General features: G+C 35.4%; 1 protein-coding gene across 2 annotated transcripts in view; it reads left to right on the forward strand.

The window, feature by feature from the left end:
• Positions 1 to 21,964, forward strand: part of MNAT1 (MNAT1 component of CDK activating kinase) — a 231,720-nt gene that overhangs the window by 54,413 nt on the left and 155,343 nt on the right. For both annotated transcript variants that reach the window (XM_002753979.7, XM_035260659.3), the window contains exons 2-4: positions 6,999 to 7,151; positions 9,083 to 9,156; positions 21,827 to 21,930. In XM_002753979.7, coding sequence (XP_002754025.1) covers positions 6,999 to 7,151; positions 9,083 to 9,156; positions 21,827 to 21,930 — 331 coding nt within the window. The remainder of the gene's footprint in view (positions 1 to 6,998; positions 7,152 to 9,082; positions 9,157 to 21,826; positions 21,931 to 21,964) is intronic.

The following is a 21,964-nucleotide window of genomic DNA, read 5'->3' on the forward strand; positions in this document are numbered from 1 at the left end:
TAAAATTTGTTGATCTATTGCTCATTTGTTGAAAGCTTATGATAGTTTTCAAAGTATGCTTTTGCAATAGAGTTACGTGTTTCTTTTTCTTTCTTTTTTTTTTTCTATTTTCCCCATAGTATATGAACATTTATGCCCAGGGTTGGTGTATCTGCCACAGACAGAAGAATATTGGTTTTCAATATGTTGAGTCTGAGGTAACTTGTGGGATAGCAAAGAGAAATTGTACAATAGGCAGTGTGTAATAGGAATTTAGGAGAGATTTTTAGGCTAGAGATAAATACTTAGGATGATTATTTTCATAGGTCATTGTAAAAATTGTAAGAATAAGATTGAACGAGAAAGTGTGGAGTATGAAGAGGACTGTGAAGGAAAAGAAATCTTGGGACCCCCAAATCACTAAGCTAAAGGGAAAAATCAAGCTGGGAACTGCTTAGGACAAACCTGCCTCCCATTCATTCTATTGAGTTGTTTCTCTGAGGCTCACCTGAGACAAATGAATCTCTGATTGCTTCCTTTGCCCTTTTGTTTATGTAAAAATGCAGATTCACTGAGCCAAACTAAGTTGTGTATTCAGTGGAAGGTTGATCAAGGATGCAGAAGAATCCAATCTTTTGTCTCTTATCTGCTTCTAACCTGGAAGCACCTCCACTTTGACTTTTCCCGCCTTACTGGACCGAACCAGTGCACATCTTACTAATATTGATTGATGTCTTATGTCTCCCTAAAATGTATAAAAGTAAGCTGTGCCCGATCACTTTGGGCACATGTCATCGGGGCCTCCTGATGGTGTGTCCTTAACTTTAGCAAAATAAATTTCCTAAATTCACTGAGACCTGTCTCAGATATTTGGGATTCATAGGATTATGGTCAATTCTTACTAGTTATATGATTTTAAGCCAGTTATTTGACTTCTTCATGCTTGGTGCCCTCATCTATGTAGTAAGGAAAATAATATCTACATCACATTGCAAAAGCCCTCATGAATGTTATTTTCTTTCTATATTCCTTCATATGTTTCCAACCTCTTTCTAGAAAATATTTATAGTGTTATTCCATAAAGGACTTAAATTTGGCTTAGGAGTTTTCTGGCAATGGGGCAAAAAGAAAAACTGGATAGATTCCATGGTCCGCTGTCTATCAGGAGGATACAAACCCATTTTTTTGAAAGTGTGTTTTTCCGGCATAGCTTTATTAAATTATTAACTCTTTCCTTTTCCCCTGCATATAAATGTTTGATTTTACACAGCTCCATTTTTCTGGCTCAAAATGGGCTTAAATACACTATTTGAATTTGTACCTTATATTATTTGCTTGTTAGTTGAAAATTGCAATGATGAATGATAATAGCCAACAGACGATTGATTAGACGTTAATTTTGAGTTCTAAGATAATGAAAAATGGATAAACCTACTTTTTTAAATTTTGAGGGTGACATCTTTTCTTCTGAAAGTCTATTATCTCTTCATAATGTTTTAATACCTGCTCCCAGGCCATCACTTCTCTATCTATGGATGAATTCTTTTGTTTCATATTCCAAAAGCACTTTATTAAAGTAGCTTATACATTTGGTTTGTAAATTTTTTCTTAGGATTTGGAGTACATAGTTTTTGAGTTCTCTTTTAGGTATAAAGTGATTCATAGCAATTTAGCTTACAGGTATGAAAGGACTGTTGAGGAAACTTAGCAGCAAATATTTCAAAGTTTAAATTGAGAATACCACATAAATAAATGTAACACATACCTATTTTAGGTGCTGAGATAAATGAGAAATGAGTATTACAGATAAAGTTAACTGGATCCCATGGCTAATTGGCTTGAAATTCATGTATGCAAATAAGTAAACCTCTACTTTTATTAAGATTGTATACCACTTCTATGAAAAGTTATTCATTTTGAGGTCATAAGTTTTTTAAAATTAGAAATTTTTGAGATTTAAGAAAATCTCAAACCTTTTTAAGGTGAAGCTTTCAACTGGATACTTTCTGGGGACCGAAACTTGTAGAATATTCTTTTAAAATTCTAGTTTAATTCCCACTTGAAAGCCGGTATCATCAACTCATGGTGGAGGTTGGGAAGGAAAGAAAAATAAAAAAAGAAAATATCTAATACTTTGTTCATCTTCTTTGGGCCTGTTTAGTTGAAAACCCTAACCATCACATATAATATAGTTTATTTGGGAAAATGTATTTTGACTTCCAAGCAGTTAATTTGTAAGAGGACTATTGAAACAAAGTCTATTTGTGTGAATTGATCGCCTTTTCTAAAATGTAACAGGTGTTATTTTTTTCATGTGTTTTCCATGAATTCTTAAACATATTTCATTATTGGATGTGGATAATATTTTAATTAACTGGTGATCATTTAGGTCATTTCTACCTCTAAAATTTCGATGATTCAGTTAGAGCAGAGATTTTTGTCAAATGATTTAGTTGAATTAAGGTTTTTAAAGTTTTAATGTTCAAAGATATGGCACTTTAATCAATATTTGCCTGTACAGACAAGTTAGTCAACATATTTTGGGAGGAAATTAAAAAAAATATCTTGCTTCTTTCTTATAAAATTCAGTACACATGGGTTTAAGGAATAATGTATTATAAAATAAAATTTTTCTTTAACAATGCAATTACTTGATATTTATCTTTCAAGACCATAGGCTTCTGTTTCATTTCTGAAAGTCAAGGACTTTAGAAGAATGGAAAGTGCTGATAAAACTAGGTTACTTCACAGGAAGTCTTAAGCATAGAATTTGACAAACTATTAGTAAATTTTTTTTTTGAGTCGGAGTTTCGCTCTTGTTGCTCAGGCTAGAGTGCAATGGCATGATCCTCGCTGCAACCTCTGTTTCCAGGGTTTAAGTAATTCTCCTGCCTCAGCCTCCCGAGTAGCTGGGATTACAGGCATGCACCACCACATCTGGCTAATTTTTTATATTTTTAGTGGAGGTGGTGTTTCACCATGTTGGTCAGGCTGTTCTTGAACTCCTGACCTCAGGTGATCTGCCCACCTTGGCCCCGCAAAGTGCTGAGATTTCAGGTGTGAACCACTGCACCCAGCTAATAATTTTTTTAAGTCAGTATGTTTTAATAACATTTGAAATTCTAAATGGAATATAGTTGTTCTGTTAAAAGTAAAGCAAACAATTGACTAAAAATTTCACAAAAATATTCTTGAGAAAATAAAATCTAAAAATAAGTCATTCATAGAGAAAGGATGGGTACCATTCTGGTTTTTAAAACCAACATAAAATTTGGAAATGGCTAAAGACTGAAAATTTGGGCTTCTTTGGCAGATTTTTCTGTTTTCTGTGGAATATAAAATTTTATTTGAAAAAATTCCTAGTAATCTTAGAGGCAAAAGATTGCCCATATACTGCTGTTTTTTTTTTTTTTTGAGATGGAGTTTCTCTCTTGTTACCCAGGCTGGAGTGCAATGGCGCAATCTCGGCTCACTGCAACTTTGCTCTGTTGCCAGATAAAATGAACTAGTAATTATCGACAACAACTTCTTCCTCTTCTTCTTCTTCTTCCTCTTCCTCTTTCTTCTTCTTTCATCTCCTTTCTTCTTTTGAAACAGGGTCTCACTCTGTTGCCCAGGCTGGAGTTCACTGGCATGATCACAGCTCACTGCAGCCTTTACCTCCCAGGCTTGGATAATCTTCCCACCTCAGCCTCCTGAGTAGCTGGAACTACAAGCATGTGTCACCATGCCTGGCTAACTTTTTGTTTTTTAATACATATACATGTATATATATATATGCATATATATATATTTTTTTATAGGAATGATGTTTTGCCATGTTGCCCAGGCTGGTCTCAAACTCCTGAAGTGACCCACCTGCCTTGGCCTCCCAAAGTGATGGGATTACAGGTGTGAGCCACTGCACCTAGCCTACTTCACCTGTTCTTTATTTCATTTGTTTATTTATTTTTGGACATAGGTCTTGCTTTGTCACTCAGGCTGGAGTGCAGTGGCTGATCATAGCTGACAAGTAACCTTGAACTCCTGAACTCAAGTGAGTCTCCAGCCTCAGCCTCCTGAGTAGCTAGGACTACAGGCATGCACCACCACATCTGACTTTTTTTTTTTTTTTTAATTTTTATGTTTTGTAGAGAGAGGGATCTAGCCATGTTGTCTAGGCTAGTCTTGTATTCTTGACCTCAAGCTATCCTCCTGCTTTGTCCATCCAAAGCACTGGGATTATAGACATGAGCAACCACACCTGGCCTGTTCTTTTTTTTTTTTTTATGATTAATTTCATATATATCTTGTAAATGTGTAGAAAAATATGTGGCCACACAAACACTAAACTCAACAGTAGTATATTACCTGTGAGAAGTGAGATATAGAACTCAATGAAGTAGAACTTTAAATTATTTTTGTATATAATCCTATATAATATGAGCTTTAAAGAAGAATATCATTTTCATAGTTAAAATTAGAAAGAGAGAATGTTACGTAGGAAAATAAAGTATAAAAAATTTTAATACTGTTTAACTTATTATGACTTAAGGCAGGTTATAAAAAGTAGAGATGATGGACAGATCACCTGAGGTTAGGAGTTTGAGACCAGTCTGGCCATTATGGTAAAACGCTGTCTCTACTAAAAATACAAAAATTAGCCAGGGGTAGTGGTGGGCACCTGTAATTTCAGCTTCTCGGGAGGCTGAGGCTGGAGAATCACTTGAATTTGGGAGGCAGAGATTGCAGTGAGCTGAGATTGTGTCACTATACTTCCAGCCTGAGTGACAGAGTAAGATTCCCTCTCAAAAAAAAAAAAAAAAAAAAAAAAAAGAGAAAAAAGTAGAGATGTACAACTGATTCTGGAAACTAATAATATATTATATCTAATATACAATATGACTTTTAGAAATATTAATATCCTATATTAACTTGCTGACTATTGACTGAGTCTAATCTCCAAGACCTTGAATTATAATTGTGGCTCTATAATTTTGAATATTTTAGATAGCTGCTTGCTTACAAATATCTTCAGTCAGTATATAGTTATAAAGTGTGCCTGTTTTCAACTTCGGTGGTTGGGCTTAATTTCCCCTAACCACAAAGAATAGTGGAAATGCAAACTCTGAAATTTCCTAAGTCCAAAGTGGTTTATCTGGGGTTTTGTTGATCTTGTTAATGACACAATGATCTTTGGAATTTTTCCCTGCTATTTTTTAATGACACTGTTAAGATAGAAATATAGGCCAGGAGTGGTGGCACACACCTATAATCCCAGAACTTTGGGAGGTAGAGGCAGGAGGATTGCTTGAGCCCAGGAGTTTGAGACCTGCCTGAGCAACATAGGGAGTCCCTCTCTCTGCAGAAAAATTAAAAAATTAGCAGAGCATGATGGTGGGTGCCTGTGATCCCAGCTACTGAGGAGGCTGATGTGGGAAGATCACCTGAGCCTGGGAGGTCAAGGCTGCAGAGAGCTATGATAGCATCACTGCATTCTTTTAAAAAAAAAAAAAAAAAAAAATATATATATATATATATATATGTATATATGTATGTATGTATGTGTGTGTATATGCATAAAGGCCAGTGTTTGTATTTTACTAATAATCTTGAACATTTTTATTTTTCTTATTACTCTTCTCATTTAGCTTATTCCATAAGTTAAATACACACTTGGAAGAAATAAACTCTTCCCTATTTATTAGAATTTCTCTTTTCCCTTTGTCTTGTATTCATTTTTTTTGTTCTGTGAGGTTTATTTATTGAGAACTTACTGTTAGGCACTGGGGATAGAGAACAAGATAGGCAACATTCTGTCCTTATGGAATATACTGTACTTCCATGTCTGGGAGACAAAACACAAAAATAAATAAATAAGATAATGTCAGATAATGTTAACAAAAGGAATGATTAGGACTCTGTGGCCCTAACACATATGGAGTTGAACAAGATTACACCCGGAGGACTATAAATATTTGAATATTTAAAAGTTATAAATCAAGCTACATCCTTGGCCCAGCCTGATTTCCTACACAGCATCTTCAGTTGCCAGCAGACTATACCCTCAAGACTCGGAGGCTAAAGGAACTGCTCTCTTCTCCCATCCATCCTCGTAACTTGCCTGAGTGGTAGTATGGATCTGTTGGGGCAGGGCAGGGATGATTGGGGTGGTACCCAGATCCATCAAAAACAGTGTATTAACAGATCCTGCCAAGTCCCCAGGAATTTGGTTACAGAGAGTTTCACTTCTCCAGTTGTTTTTTCACCTCAAAGTCTAGGAAGTTGTAAGCCCTTCTTAATGTTGCACTATCAGAAAAGGGGATGCAGTTATCTGGGAAACCTGGTTTGCCTGGGCATTCAGTTTAATTGATTTGGGGTAATGAACTTTAACTGAATAAAGCTTTTATAAGCAGCCACTCTTTCTAAGAGTTCTCATGACAGAAGTTGTGTTCATTTTCTCCTTCACACATACTGGAGCACTCAAAGTTCTTTATCCTCTGGACAGTGGGGCCTCATTCAGCTAGCACCTCTTTCTTGTAATGGTCATTTGCTCAGTTGATCACTGAACTTTCAAAAAACCTTCTTACAAGGAAAGGAAGAAAAAAAGTCTGTTTTAGTGCTTGGGGTATACAGGACTCTCTAAAGTGCAGGCCTCTGGCAGAGGCTTCTTTTGCCCAGGTCTAAGGATATTGATATTGGACTGGGGATGGCAGTGACCATACACTAGCCTTTTACATGCTGTTTAACTTCTCCCTATCCTGCTATTTTTCCTAGTCTGTCACTCAATTTATTTTAATTTATAAATTTGTTTGATTTATAAAACAAAATTGATATCACTTGGGACACCTGTATCTGAAAAGTAAGCTCCAAATGAAAATGATCATTTTCCAAGAAGTTGTTTGGTGAGATTTTAAAAAACAATGACTAGTTTTCATGTCTCACTCTTCTGAGTGTTTGCCCCATAGGGGCAAACTATTCAGATGTGTTGTACATTTGAACATTGGCTTTAATGTTATGTTTTATTTCTCGACTTACAGCTGTGAAAGTTGTGTGGATTTACTGTTTGTGAGAGGAGCTGGAAACTGTCCTGAGTGTGGTACTCCACTTAGAAAGAGCAACTTCAGGGTACAACTCTTTGAAGATCCCACTGTTGACAAAGAGGTTGAGATCAGGAAAAAAGTGCTAAAGATGTAAGTATTCCTGCTTGAACAATTCAGTCAACAAGAGGACTTTAACAGTTATGTCAATAATTGATTATTATTTGCTGATTAATATGGAGAGATTAGCAAGTAAATAACTATAAATTCATTTAAGTTCTTAGAGAACTGAGTAATATTATTTATTTATCTTTGTTAAAGAAGAGTCTCTTGATGGCTTCATTATTCATTTGTATTTGTTCTTTGATTAATAAACATGTATTGAATATCTGCTGTGTATAAATACTGTGTTATGCATTTTAGGCAGTAGTTATGAAGTGATGAGTAAAACAGCTATAAACTCTGTTCTCATGAGACTTACAGAACAGTTGCATAGAATAGCAAGAAGTTAAAAACCAGGTAAACCAAAGCAAATATGTTATTTATTATAGCTTGAGAATAGTGCTGTATAGTTAGTAACTGAGTGTTGCTGTGGTTGGTGATGTCAGGTATGGGCTGAAGAGGTAACATTAAGTTGAGGTCTGAAGGCTACTAAGAGAAAATTATGTGTTAGCTATATTTTGGTATGTATGTTTTTGTGTACATACATGTATATACATATATGGGCATAGTATATATATGTGTGTATATATGTATATATATCTATATTAATCTTTTTTATTTACAATTTAGGTTTTACTTTTTACTCTGTTAATAGTTTTGGGTTTTATTTTATCCATTCTCTTATTATAAGAAACTTATTTTTTTGAAATTAAAATAATTGATATATTTATTAATTTATTTTTATTTTCAGTGGTAATACATTTCAACCCAAGTAACCAGTGTTTTAGCAGCATCTTTCTAGGTACATAACCAATGATACTTTATCAATGCCCCTAGCAGCTCTTTCATTTTTTATAACTTCTGGGAGGTAGTCTCTTAGATTCTGATCTTTTCATTGTTAATTCCTTGCAATTTACTAATTCTTCACAGGTACATTACAATATTTACAGATTTTCTTGATCTCACATTTTTTAGACCATGTAATGAAAAATGGAGGATTGCTTCAATTTTTTGTGTTTTGGAAATTAGTGAATCTATTTCTTAGAAGTAAATAACAAGTAAAAACTTTTGCAAGAAGTAAAAAGACAAGAATTATTACCAAGGGTGGGTTTGGAAATGACACAAAGGTTATGTACTGTGAACATTAGAATGAGACTATGAAGATCAAACAACAATCATTTTCCTTCAAACTTGATAGATAACTGTACTCAATATTTACTCTTAAAAATAAGATTATAATAAAATGGATCATTCTTTAGAAGGTTTATATATGGTAAACTTAGAAAATAAACCATAATTTCCAATGATATGCCTTGCTTAAGCTCATTTTGTAATCTTTCAAGCTCCTAATTTCTTTTTCCCTGAAGTTTTAATAAGGATTTTGCATATTGCACCATTTTTTCCTGATCCTACTTCTCTGCAGTCATAAGAATTTAAGAATTGCATTTTTGGTCTTGTTACAAACCTGGTATCAAGAAAACGGTGTTTTATGCTGGGTGCAGTGGCTCATGCCTGTAATCCTAGCACTTTGGGAGGTCGAGGTGGGCGGATCACTTGAGGTCAGGAGTTCAAGACCAGCATGGCCAACATGGTAAAATCCCATCTCTACTAAAATAAAAAAAAAATTTAACTGGATGTGGTGGTGTGCCCTTGTAATCCCAGCTACTTAGGAAGCTGAGGCAGGAGAACCTGGGAGGTGTAGGTAGCAGTGAGCCAAGATTGCACCCCTGCACTTCGGTCTGTACAACAGAGCAAGACTCCATCTCAAAAATAAAAATAAAAAGAATGAAAATGGTGTTTTACACAGTAAGCAATTCTTTTCCATGTATCATATATGAATTAGGTAAGAACAAGCAAACCAGTTAGATAATATTAAAAGCAATGATACGTAATATGTAGACTTATTTTTTCTTTTCTTAAAGATACAATAAAAGAGAAGAAGATTTTCCTAGTCTAAGAGAATACAATGACTTCCTGGAAGAAGTGGAAGAAATTGGTATGTTTTTAATTTGATGTATGCTAGCCTATAAGACCATATGCTTTTACCTTTTAAATGCTTAGGAGAACATCTCACATAAAAACCTCTAAATAGGTTTTGTTGTGATAGCTAACATTTACTTAATTACTTTCTTTTGTAAAGAACCTATTTAAGTAATACTTTTTCTTAGGAAAAATATGTTTAATAGAGGTAGTAACACTTTGTAGCTGGGGAAGAAGACTATATGGGTACATACATCCGTATGTTGATAATGTATTAGGGTAGTTTAAATGAAAGGAAAGCATATTCTGATTTTTTTCAAAAATGGGGTTCCTGTTAACCATGTTTATAGTGACTAGAGCCATATGTTTATCATTGTTTGTGCTTCTGTGGCTGTAGTAGTCTTAAAGTACTTTGAGGCAGTTTACTGTTGAAGTGGCATTCTGTTAATCAGTATTATTCTGTAATCAGAGGTTGGAGTAATCTTTGTGCCTTTTCTATCTGATGTGTTTAGTCAAAAGGATGATTTTTGTCAAGAAAAAACTAAGTTCTCTTAAATGAAATTTCAGAGATGTTAAAAAGTTTGGAAGTTGTTATATATTGATTTAAAAAATAATGCTGCTTTTTAAAGTTGCAATAATTATTATTAAGTGCGGGTTTGGAAATGGTACAAAGTTGTATACTGAGAACATTAGAATGAGACTATGAGGATCAAACAACAATCATTTTCTTTCAAACTTGATAGGTAATTGTACTCAATATTTATTATTAAAAATAAGATTATAATAAATGGATCATTGTTTAGAAGGTTTATATATGGTAAACTTAGAAAATTCACATTCCTGAGGAATAATATTTTAATTCCTTTAATTTCTTTACTATAAAATCCAGAAAATCGTTTTGTTTCAACTGTTATCTGAAACTTTTATATGTCTAAGTTCATTTGTTATGCCATAGCAAAAGCACATGCAAAACATAATTTAGGGTTTCTTTGGGATCTTTCAGTGCCCTAAGAGCCACTGCTTTTCCATTCTACGTCTATTCATTGCACTTTGTATGTTATCTTAGCAATTGTGAGTGACCATGGATTTTAGCTGAAAAGATGGTAGAATTGGGAGTGACAAGGCAAAGTGGAAAAGTTAGGATGTAGACTGAGAAGAACAACCAGAAAGAAATCTGCAAGAACTCGGCAAGTATGAAGGAATGTAGAAATCTGCCTATACATAGATATTAAGTAAAGGACAAGCAGTTGGATAGCAATTGGGAAGAAAAGAAGCTTACATATATTCTAAAGGTGATATGATCAATCAAAAATCTGGTCAAGCAATAAAGGGAAAGGAGATTTTAGGTATTGCAATGCAAGTTGAATACATGGTCACAATTCCAAGCAGGCAATCAGGATAACTAAAGGAAACTGATGTATAGAGAAGGTGAGGAATAGGTTTAAGCGATGAACTACAAGGAGATCTTCATTCTGGGATTAAGGTTTTGATTGAGCTATGATTAAAAAATACACACACACACACACACACACACACACATACACACACACACACAAACACACACACATTTGCTCCAAGATAAGTCAGTTTGAAGGTATGGACTACATGGGTCCCATAGGTAAACCAGGTTTATGTTCAGACATTGGTACTAGAATTGATAGGCAAGAGCAAGTGTGGATATTAGCGGTATACAACAAGTAATGCTTTCTTTACCAAATACAGAAACTGTGGCTCAGACCATTTAATTTGAAAGTTATTCTGCTGTTATGTATATTTAGTTGCAGTATGTGGAAACTCTCTTAACCAGCCTCCACTTAATTGTCTCATTGAAGTAACTGACATTCCCCGGTTTTTCCATAAAATGTACTCACAGATACCCAGAGCATAATGAATACATTGTGAATGCTGTCAATTAGAAGTTGCCCTTGAGTACACCTCTGTACTTCTTCCACCAGTTCAATTATACACCAAGAGTTATTAGCCTTGATAACCAAACATTCTTATGTCAATTGTACTTGCTATTGTAGTTATGTAATTAAATACATATTTAAATATTATATGTAATTTAAATACTTAAAGGTAAATCATGGGAGGAACGATCCAAGATGGCCGATCGCTAACATCCCGAGATTGCAGCTCTCAGGGAAGGCGCGGAGAACTAGAGGACGCCACACTTGCAGACAAAGTCTGGTTGCTCACGGAGCAGAAGATCCCCCAGTGGAGGAAACACACGGGTCGCCAGCGTGACCCTCGTGGCCGGCGCAGCGGTGCCCGCACCTAGGCGCGGCAGCTCTCGGAGCAGAGTAAACACATTTGGAGGACCTGCATGGGCCCCCAGCACAATACCAGAGCCCCGCGCAGCGGCAGTGATGGCACCTCCGCGCGGCAGCGCTCGGCGCAGAGTAAACGGGACGGGTTCCCCTTCTGACAGAGGTTTGGAGTCCTGGGAAGGCAGAGTCGCCTACTACGGACACAAGAAGGAAGCCAGACAGGAGAATCCTGGGCAGAAAAGCACCATCAGTTTTAACGCTGCTCTGGCCCTGGGAACTAACAACCTGGACGCCCACTCAAGAGACCTAATCTGAAAGTCGGTAAATTCAAAGACCACAGGAGGATAAACTTACAATGACGGGAAGAAACCAGCGTAAAAAAGCTGAGAATACTCAAAGTCAGAACGCCTCTCCCTCTAAAGATGATCACAGTTCCACATCAACAATGGAACAAGGCTTGATGGAGAACGAGCGCATCCTGATGACAGAATCACTCTTCAAGGAATGGATAATAACAAACTTCGGTGAGTTAAAAGAACATGTTGTAGCCCAACGTAAAGAAACTAGGAACTTTGAAAAAAGGTTTGATGAAATCCTACTGAGAATAGACAACTTAGAGAGGAGTATGAGTGAATTAATGGAACTGAAGAATACAATACAGGAACTCCAAGAAGTATGCACAGGTTTAAACACTCGAATTGTTCAAGCAGAAGAAGGGATATCAGAGGTCAAAGTCCAACTTAATGAAATAAAACGTGAAGAAAAGATTAGAGAAAAAAGGATAAAAAGGAATGAGCAAAGTCTCCAAGAAATGTGGGACTATGTGAAAAGACCAAATTTACGTTTGATAGGTGTACCTGAATGTGACGGAGAGAATGAATCCAAGCTGGAAAATACCCTTCAGGATATTATTCAGGAAAATTTTCCTAAACTAGCAAAGCAGGTCAACATTCAACCCCAGGTAATACAGAGAACACCACAAAGATATTCCTCAAGAAGAGCAACCCCAAGGCACATAATCGTTAGATTCACCAGGGTTGAAACGAAGGAGAAAATACTAAGGGCAGCCAGAGAGAAAGGTCATGTTACCCACAAAGGCAAGCCTATCAGACTTACAGCAGATCTCTCGGCAGAAACTCTACAGGCCAGAAGAGAGTGGGGGCCAATATTCAACATCCTCAAAGAACAGAACCTTCAGCCCAGAATTTCATATCCAGCCAAACTAAGCTTCACAACTGAAGGAAAATAATAAAATCTTTTATGAACAAGCAAGAACTCAGAGATTTTATTACCACCAGGCCTGCTTTACAAGAGCTTCTGAAAGAAGCATTACACACAGAAAGAAACAACCAGTATTAGCCTTTCTAAAAATACACCATAAAGTAAAGAGCACCAACATAAAGAAGAATTTATACCAACGAATGGATAAAACAGCCGGTCAACATCAAATGGCAGTAACCCTAAATATAAATTGACTAAATCCCCCAACCAAAAGACACAGCCAAAACCCAGTGGCATGTTACATCCAGACCTGTTTCACATGCAAGGATACACAAAGACTCAAAGGGATGGAGAAAGATTTACCAACCAAATGGAGAGCAAAAATAAATAATAAATAAATAAAAAGCAGGAGTTGCAATTCTCGTATCTGATAAAATAGATTTTAAAGCAACAAAGATACAGTGGTAAAAGGATCAATGCAACAACAAGAGCTAACGATCCTAACACCCAGATACGAGACTTAGATTCAATGAGACAGAAAATTAATAAGGATATCAAGGACTCGAACTCAGATCCGGAACAAGTAAACTTAATAAATATTTATAGAGCTCTCCACTTCAAATACACAAAATATACATTCTTGTCAATACCACATCACACCTACCCATAAGTTTAAATGAAACATTGATTGGCCATTATTAATACCCAATTTTTTTCAAAATAAAGCAATATTTCCATTTACTCTCCCTCTTTTTCTTCCTCTTTCTTCCTCTCCTTTACTTATTTTTTTTTTTTCTTTCCTTCTCTCAAAAAAAACGAAATCAACTTGTAAACCTCTAGATCCAGGTCGGCAATGTCTCTCTCATTGCTTGATTTCCTTCCTTCCCTTCCCTCCCTCCCTCCCTCCCTCCCTCCCTCCCTCCCTGCTTCCTCCCTTCCTTCCTTCCTTCATCCCTTCCTTCCTCCCTACCGTCCTTCTTCCCTCCCTTCCTGCCTTCCTAAAAAAAAAAAAAAAGGTAAATCATGTGTAAGGTTGGGGAAAAAATTACAGAACTCTAGAAGGATTCGCTTCTCAGATTTTTAAGTCACCTCTTTAAAAAATGGGAATTGGCCAGGTGCAGTGGCTCAGGCTTGTAATCACAGCACTTTGGGAGGCTGAGGCAAGAGGACTGCTTGAGCCCAGGACTTTGAGATCAGCCTGGGTAACATAATGAGACCCATCTCTAACAAAATTTAACAAGTTAACTAGATATAGTGGCATGTGCCTGTAGTCCCAGCTACTTGGGAGGCTGAGGTGGATCGCTTAAGTCCGGGAGTCCAAGGCTACAGTGAATGGTGATTGTGCCACTGCACTCCAGCCTAGGCAACAGATCACGACCATGTGTCAGAAAAAACAAAAACAGAAAACAAAAAAGAAAATTGAACAATATAGATTACAATTATGGCCTATAAAAGGAAGAAGCAAAACTGAAGACTAGAATTTGCTGTATGTCATTAAGTTAGAGAATGACTATATGCTTACTATATATGTTTTAGGTTAAAGTATTTAAAAAGAGAGATGTTTGTGTGTGTTTCCCTCCTTTAACAGACTTATTTAAATAATCAACTTTATATCCTCATTGTGTTGATTAAAGAGTGGTTCTACTGTATTTAAAGATATTGACGGCTTTTGGGAACTAACCTCTTAGATTTATAGTTTATTTTCTGAAATTTAGCTCAATTCAGCAAGTTTTACTATTATTTTATGTGAACTGCTTTATTGATGGGGATATGTGATATTTGCCCTCAATTTGCTCAGACTCTAAAGGGAGAGATAATTATGTTAACTAACAAGTATAATTTAATGTGGCAAGTCTTATACATAGGCATTTATAAAATGCTATGGGAATATAGATAAGGAAGCAATTAACCTAGCACTGGGAAAGAGAGATATGGTTTGGTGAAGGTCAGAGAAGAGATGGCACTTGAGTTTGGTCCTGAAAGAGGAATAGGAGTTCAACAGATTGAGAGGGCTTGAAAAGACATTGGTAACCAAAGAAAAGGGCATGAGATAGAAAGATGTTGAGCATGTTGGAGAATAAGCAAGTAGTCTATTATAGGTAGATACAACATGAGGGGTGATTAAAAATAAGGCCTGAAAAACAGACTGGACCTGTGTTAAGGAGGCCTTAGTACCATAGACAACAAAAGCGAAAATAGACAGATGGGATTGTAACAAATTAAAAAACTTCTTCACAGCAAAGGAAACAACAGAGTGAAGAGATAATCTGCAGAGTGGGAGAAAATATTTGCAAACCATCCGATAAAGGGTTAATCTCCAAAATATATAAGGAACTCAACCCAGTAGCAAGAAAATACTTGATTAGAAAATGGGCAAAGGACCTGAATAGATAGACGTTTCTCAAAAGAAGACATATGTATGGTATATGCAAATGTGCTCAACACCACTAATCATCAGAGAAAAGCAAATTAAAATCAAAATGAGATATCATTTCACATCTGTTAGAATGACTATTATCAAAAAGACAAGATAAGTGTTGATGAGGATGTGGAGAAAAGGGATCCCTTGTATGCTGTCAGTGGGAATGTAAATTAGTACAACCATTATGGAGAACAGTATGGAAGTTCCTCAAATACTAAAAATAGAACTACCGTATGATCTAGTAATCCCACGTCTGTGTCTATAACCTATAGCCCTATTCACAATAGCTAAGATATGGAATCAGTCTAAGTGTCCATCATTTGGATGAATGGATAAAGAAAATGTGGTACATATACACAACAGAATACTTCAGCCTCAAAAAAGAAGATAATTCTGCAATATGCAATAACATGGATCAACCTGGAGGACATTATGCTAAGTGAAATAAGTCAGTCACAGAAAGAGAAATATGGCATGGTCTCACTTATATCTGGAATCTAAAAAAGTTGAACTTAGAGAAGTAGAGAGCAGAATGGGGTGGATACCAGAGGCTGTGGGATGGGTGGTGGGTGGGAAAAGGGGAGTTGTATGGAGTTAATCAGGTAAACTCTGGAGACTAGGCAGTTTTTATTATTTTGTTGGCTAACAGATATGAAATTTTAATTACATAGGAAGAATAAGCTTTTGAGATTGTGGCACAGCATGTTGACCATATTTAATAATAATGTATTGTATATTTCAAAATTGCTAAAAGAGTAGATTTTCAATGTTCTTGCTACAAAAAAGCATGTCAGGTGATGGATATGTTAATTAACTTATAGTTCCACAGTGAATATATGTATCAAAACAACACATTATACCCCATAGATATATATTATTATTATTTGTTGATGGAAAAAAAAAGGAGGGCTTTGTAAACTGGGCTGTGAGTTAAGATTTTATTCTGTGATTAAGAGGAGATACTCAAGAGTGAGAAATGACTTTTTAAGGGGTCATTACAGTAATTTGGATGATAGATAATGAGGGCTTGGAGTAGATAGTCACAGTGGGGACAGATAAAGAGGTTAGAGATAGAATATTTAAGTGGTTGATTTGATGTAGGGAGTGTGTTAGAGAGAGTAGGCAAGGATAAAATATTGTGACCTGACCCTTAGCAGTTGTATGTGTTAATCAGGTAAACACAGGAGAATAGGCAGTATTTTCTATTATTTTGTTTTGTTGGGTGAAGTGTGTGCAGAAATGAGAGATGAAGTAAAGACTTTAGTTTTAGATCTTTTAAGTTTTCTTAGGGTGTGGCTCCACCACTTAGTTGTATGGCATTGTTTGTCATCATATAAATAAAACTTCCTTTTAAAATCTTGTTTCAATAGCTTTCTTTTTTTTTTTTTTTTAAATTTTTTATTGGATTATAGGTTTTGGGGTACATGAGCAGAGCATGCAATTCAATAGCTTTCTAGTTTGTGTTTTATTCATAAATTTAAAGATAATTAGTTAGATGTCTGTGATTATCTATATTGACTATGTTAGTCAGAAGTATAAAATGTTAATTTAATGGACACTAAGTACCAGACTGAGCTGTACATACATTATCTAATATAATTTTTGAAACTCTAACAGACAGGCATTTTTATTTCTGTTTTGTATCTGGGTGCCCAAGATTGCATTGCTAGTAAAGTATGGAGCCAAATTGTAAATAATAGGATTTTCTTGCTCTCTGAGTCTAGAACATGGACTTCTGTGGAATTATTAGAGTTGAGAGAAAAAAGGTGGGTTGGGGCCATATTTTGAAGGATATTAAAGATGTTTGAACTCTATCTTATAGGTAGAAGGTTGCTGTTGGAGATAAATGTTTAAGTCTGGAATGAGAGGACTAGAATTAGTAGGGTGCCTCAGAGGGTCATGTTTGAGGATTCATAAAGTGGGGATTGAGGTAATTTTGTTGTATAAAGTATGAATCTTTTAAACATGAATATAAAAAGGAAAAAATTACAGTTTTGAATAATAGCAAAAAAATTTTCAATAGAAAGGGCACACATGAAGATGGACTTTCTTATGGCAATACAACAGGCTCTTTTCTGTGGTTATGACAATCTATACATAAAATTCTTGTTCCTCATGGCTCTAGGGATTATCTCAAAGGTTTATTCTTAGTTTCATAATGAACAGATTATTCTTTTGGTGCAGAGGATACTTATTTTAAAAGGGTGAGAAAGTCCTAAGGGCTTTAATTATAAATTCTGGATGTCAAAAAGACTTCACAATTGTACTTAAATAACATTAAATCTTTCAGAAAATACAATAGGCTTTTTGTTAGCTTTTAATACTTGACTAAAGGCAGGTCAACATCTGAACTAAATCAGTAAGCAGATAAAGGGTCAAATGATTGTTATAGAAAATTAGCTTCTATTCCTTTTTCTTCAAGGCTGTTATACCAACCTGATTCATTGGGTATGAATGAGACCTGCTTCATCTGAAAATTTTTAAAAATAGCAATTCACTTTTATTGTTCTTTTGTTACTTTTTAAAGGAAGATATTTGTGTTATCTATAGTTAAGATTTTCATTTATTATGTTGCTATTACCTTTGCTTCTAAATGAGAATATGAAACAAATTATTTTACCTTTATTGGAATTCATAAAGTTTTCTTTGTTATTTATTTATTTATTTTTTAGAGATAGGGTCTCACTCTGTCTCCCAGGCTGGAGTGCAGTGGTACCATTATAGCTCACTGTAGACTCAAACTCCTGGGCTCAAGTGATCTTCCTGTCTCAACCTCCCAAGTAACTAGGACTATAGGTGTGTGCCACCACACTTGGGTAAGTTTTTAATTTTATTTTTTTGGTAGAGATGGGACTTCACTATGTTGACTAGGCTGGTGTCAAACTCCTGGCCACAAGTGATCCAGAACTCATAAAGTTTTTAATAAGCATAAAAGAAAGACATTGTGGCTGGGCTTATGCCTGTAATCCCAGCACTTTGGGAGGTCAAGGTGGGCGGATCACTTGAGGCCAGGAGTTCAAGACCAGCCTGACCAATGTGGTGAAACCCTGTCTCTACTAAAAATACAAAAATTAGCTGGGCATTGTGGCCAGTATCTGTAATCCCAGCTACTCGGGAGGCTGAGGCAGGGGAATTGCTTGAACCAGGGACTAGAGGTTACAGTGAGCCAAGCTCTCATGCCACTGCACTCTACCATGGGCAACAGAATGAGACTCCATCTCAAAAAAAAAGAAAAAATGAAACTGTATATAAACAGATTAATTGCACTCAGGATTTAAGTTTACCTATTTCTGGGTTCTGTTTAATGGAAAGTGAAAATCAGTAGTAAACTGTCTAGTTTGGTAATAAACAGTGTTTTTTAAACTGCTTTGAACATACTGGTAGAACTCTACATGGGATATCAATTTGACCACTTACTTTTCAGTAGATTCATACCATAAGAAACCAAGATTATTTAGTCCTGTCATTTTGAACCTTCCTCCTTTGCCATGTTCAAATCTGTAATTATAAAGGTTATTTTAATTAAATCTATAATTATGAAAGTAATTATAAATGTTGGTATTAGTTAATTTCTTCTCATGATAATTCAACAAGCATTTCTTGTACCCTTACCAGATGGGAACTTTTTTTTTAAAGTAGACTTTTTTTAGTGAAGTTTTTTAGATTCACAGCAACACTGAGTAGAAAATACAGAGAGTTCCTATATATCTCTTGCCTCTACATGTGCACAGCCTCTCCCACTATCAACATCCTGCACCATAGTGGTACATTGTTACAATCAATGAACCTACATTGGCATATCATTATCACACAAAATGTATAGTTTACACTAGGATTCATTTTTTGGTGCTGTTCACCCTAGGCGTTTTGATAAACATATAATGATGTGTATCTGTCATTATATCATACAGAGTCATTTTTAACTGTCCTAAAAGTCCTCTATGTTTTTCTGTGTATTTATTCCTATCTATCCATAACCCCTGGCAAACACTGTTTTTTTAGTTTTTATAGTTTTGACTTTTCTGGAATGTTATATAGTTGGATTTATACAGTATGTATTTCACTTAGCAATATGCATTTAAAGCTACCCTGTGTCTTTTCTTGGCTATATAGCTGATTTCTTTTTAGTGCTGAATAATATTCCATTTTTTTTTTATCTACTGAAGGATGTCTTGGTTGCTTCCAAGTTTTGGCAATTATTAATAAAGCTGCTGTAACCATTCATGTGTGGGTTTTTGTGTGGACATATGTTTTTAACTCATTTGGATAAATACTTAGGAGCTTGATTGCCAGATCATGTGATAGAGTATGTTTAGTTTTGTGAAACTGGAAAACTGTCTTCCAAAGTGACTAAACCATTTTGCATTCCCACCAGCAAGGAATGAGAGTTATTGTTGCTCCAGATCTGTACTAGCATTTTATGTTGTGACTAGAGTTTTGCCTTTCTAAAAGGAGTGCAGTAGAAGTAGTGGAAGTGATAATAAAGATGTATCACACCTAGAAACTACCTTTAAGGAACATTCTAATAGGTTAGACAAGATGTGCACATTGAAAATAATTATACAGGGTAGAAAGTGGGTAAGTGCTAGCAGAGCGATATTAGATAATGTAAGCATTCAGGGATGGAGAGATTGTAACTGCAATGTCTCATAAGGATGAGCTGGCGATTAAAATGGGTATAGAAGGGTGAGTCAGATGTGGATATTCACTGTTGTTCTGGGTTGAGGTTGGTAGTGAGATGAGCCCTATGGGTAGAGTCAACAGTTTAATCACTGGTATGGAAATGCAAAGTGTAGGGCCATACAAATGCAGAGGACTGCTAGGTAGCAGTGGTTTTCTGGCATTGAGAGAAACAACACAACTAGTTTTATAGGCATTGTAGGTAAAAGTTCAGATTTGGAATCAGATAGCCTAGGTTAATGGCTGGACATGGTGGCTTAGGCCTGTAATCCCAGCACTCTGGAAGGCTGAGGTGGGCCGATCACTTGAGCTCAGGAGTTCGAGACCAGCCTGACCAACATGGCGAAACCCTGTCTCTACTAAAATATACAAAAATTAGCCAGGTGTTTTTGTGCCCGCCTGTAATCCAAGATACTTGGGAGGCTGAGGTTGGATCTGTTACATGTTGAGGATGGTGAGAATTGTGAAAGATCATCGGATTTGGTTGCTCAGAGGATGGCCTATTAAATACAAGGAATAGATTGGGAGTGGTTGGTAAAGATAGTGGAATCACCATTTTAACTAAGGATCAAAGGTACCTTTTTCAGGGTGCTGCTTGTCTGGAGCCTCCCTCTGACAGTTTTGTGTCAGGACTTGAGTGCAATTTATGAAGAATGTCTCACATTGTATCCTAGCCAGATTCTCTGACTTATTTTCTTTTCCACTTAATATTAAAAAGCTGGAAAAGTAACTATAGGGTTATTGCTTCTCATTTTCTCTCAATTCTTCCAGATTAAAAATTGCATAGGATAAAACTGAATAGACTTTTGTCTTTATACCTAAATGAGCCTGGATATTCAACAGTGGTTATGATAAATTGATGTTCTGAAATAAGTTGGCCTTTTGAGAAGATAAAAATGAAATTATAGAACAAATTGGTGTTTTGAGTCTGTTTGATGGCTTTGCTCAACAAACCAAGCAGCTCTGTGTTGGTCTTCCAGTATTACTTTTCAACTCTTTTTTTTTTTTTCTCTAATCTTATAAGTTTCTGTAATTCAAAAACCTAGGAACTATTTGAGATGGTTATTGGTTAAAAGAAAGAGAGAGATGGGGAAGGAATCTGTAGAAACCCAAGGGATCGAGCAGTTATTTAGGGTAGATCCATCTTGTTTGTAGGACAAGAATCAGGAAGCAGTTGGTGAGTAATTGGAGAAGGGGTGAAAAGGGCTAATAATGGATGTAGAAAGATTACAGGGGAAACTAAGGAGGCTTGAATTGAATTATGGAACAGGAGAGTCTTACTGATACAGATTCTTCCATATAAGTTTATAAATAGCGAGAGGGTCTTTTTAAAATTGTTCAGAATATTATAGTATCTTTTTGATTTACACATGTAAAATTAAAAGAGAATATGGCATTTATAATTCAAATTATTTTGATTTATAATTATAAAAAGAGAGTTCTAATTTACAGAAAATTTAGTAGTATCTAAACATGTTTCAATGGTTCTCTTAAGAAATTCTCTTAGTCTAAGTTTTGGTGCCAGTTTATCCTTTATTTTTCTTCTAAAGTTCCAACTCTTATTTGATGCATTTCTAGAACTAGACTACAAGGGGAAGTAGTTTAAGCCTTTTCCTACTCATGTTGGAGACAACTGGAATGGGAATAAAACCTATTTTTTGTTTGATATAAGTTATACAAATATGATTTTTTATTTCTTTTTAAAATTCTGGCTATTATTGTATATTCCTGACTTACTCTTTGTATTTAAAAAATGTAAACAATATTTTGTATGCTTTTAAAGCAATAGAGGGGACTATAAAAATCAGATCTAATGTAAGTATAGCAAGCACATATCTTATGTTTTCTGGAGTGATCCTGACATTTAGGTATTTTGTGCGAGTCAGACAGCCTGTCCTTGTATTTGGCTTGGAAAACATGGTTGCCGTAACTAGAGCTAGTCTCTAAAATAGGTAGCTGATTAAAAAGGTCACAAATAGAGCTATAAAGAATAACAACCCAACAAACGAGTCACTGTGATATTTGTTTTTTATTATCTACTCAAGATTTATATTAAAATAATTTTTCATTTTATTGTTTTTTTTCTGATACAGTTTTCAACTTGACCAACAATGTGGATCTGGATAATACGAAAAAGAAAATGGAGATATATCAAAAGGAAAACAAAGATGTTATTCAGAAAAATAAATTAAAGCTGGTTAGTTGCTAAGTATTTTCTTCTTCTTTGGTCT

Source organism: Callithrix jacchus, chromosome 8 (assembly GCF_049354715.1).
Source record: "Callithrix jacchus isolate 240 chromosome 8, calJac240_pri, whole genome shotgun sequence".
Classification (NCBI taxonomy): Eukaryota; Metazoa; Chordata; class Mammalia; order Primates; family Cebidae; genus Callithrix; species Callithrix jacchus.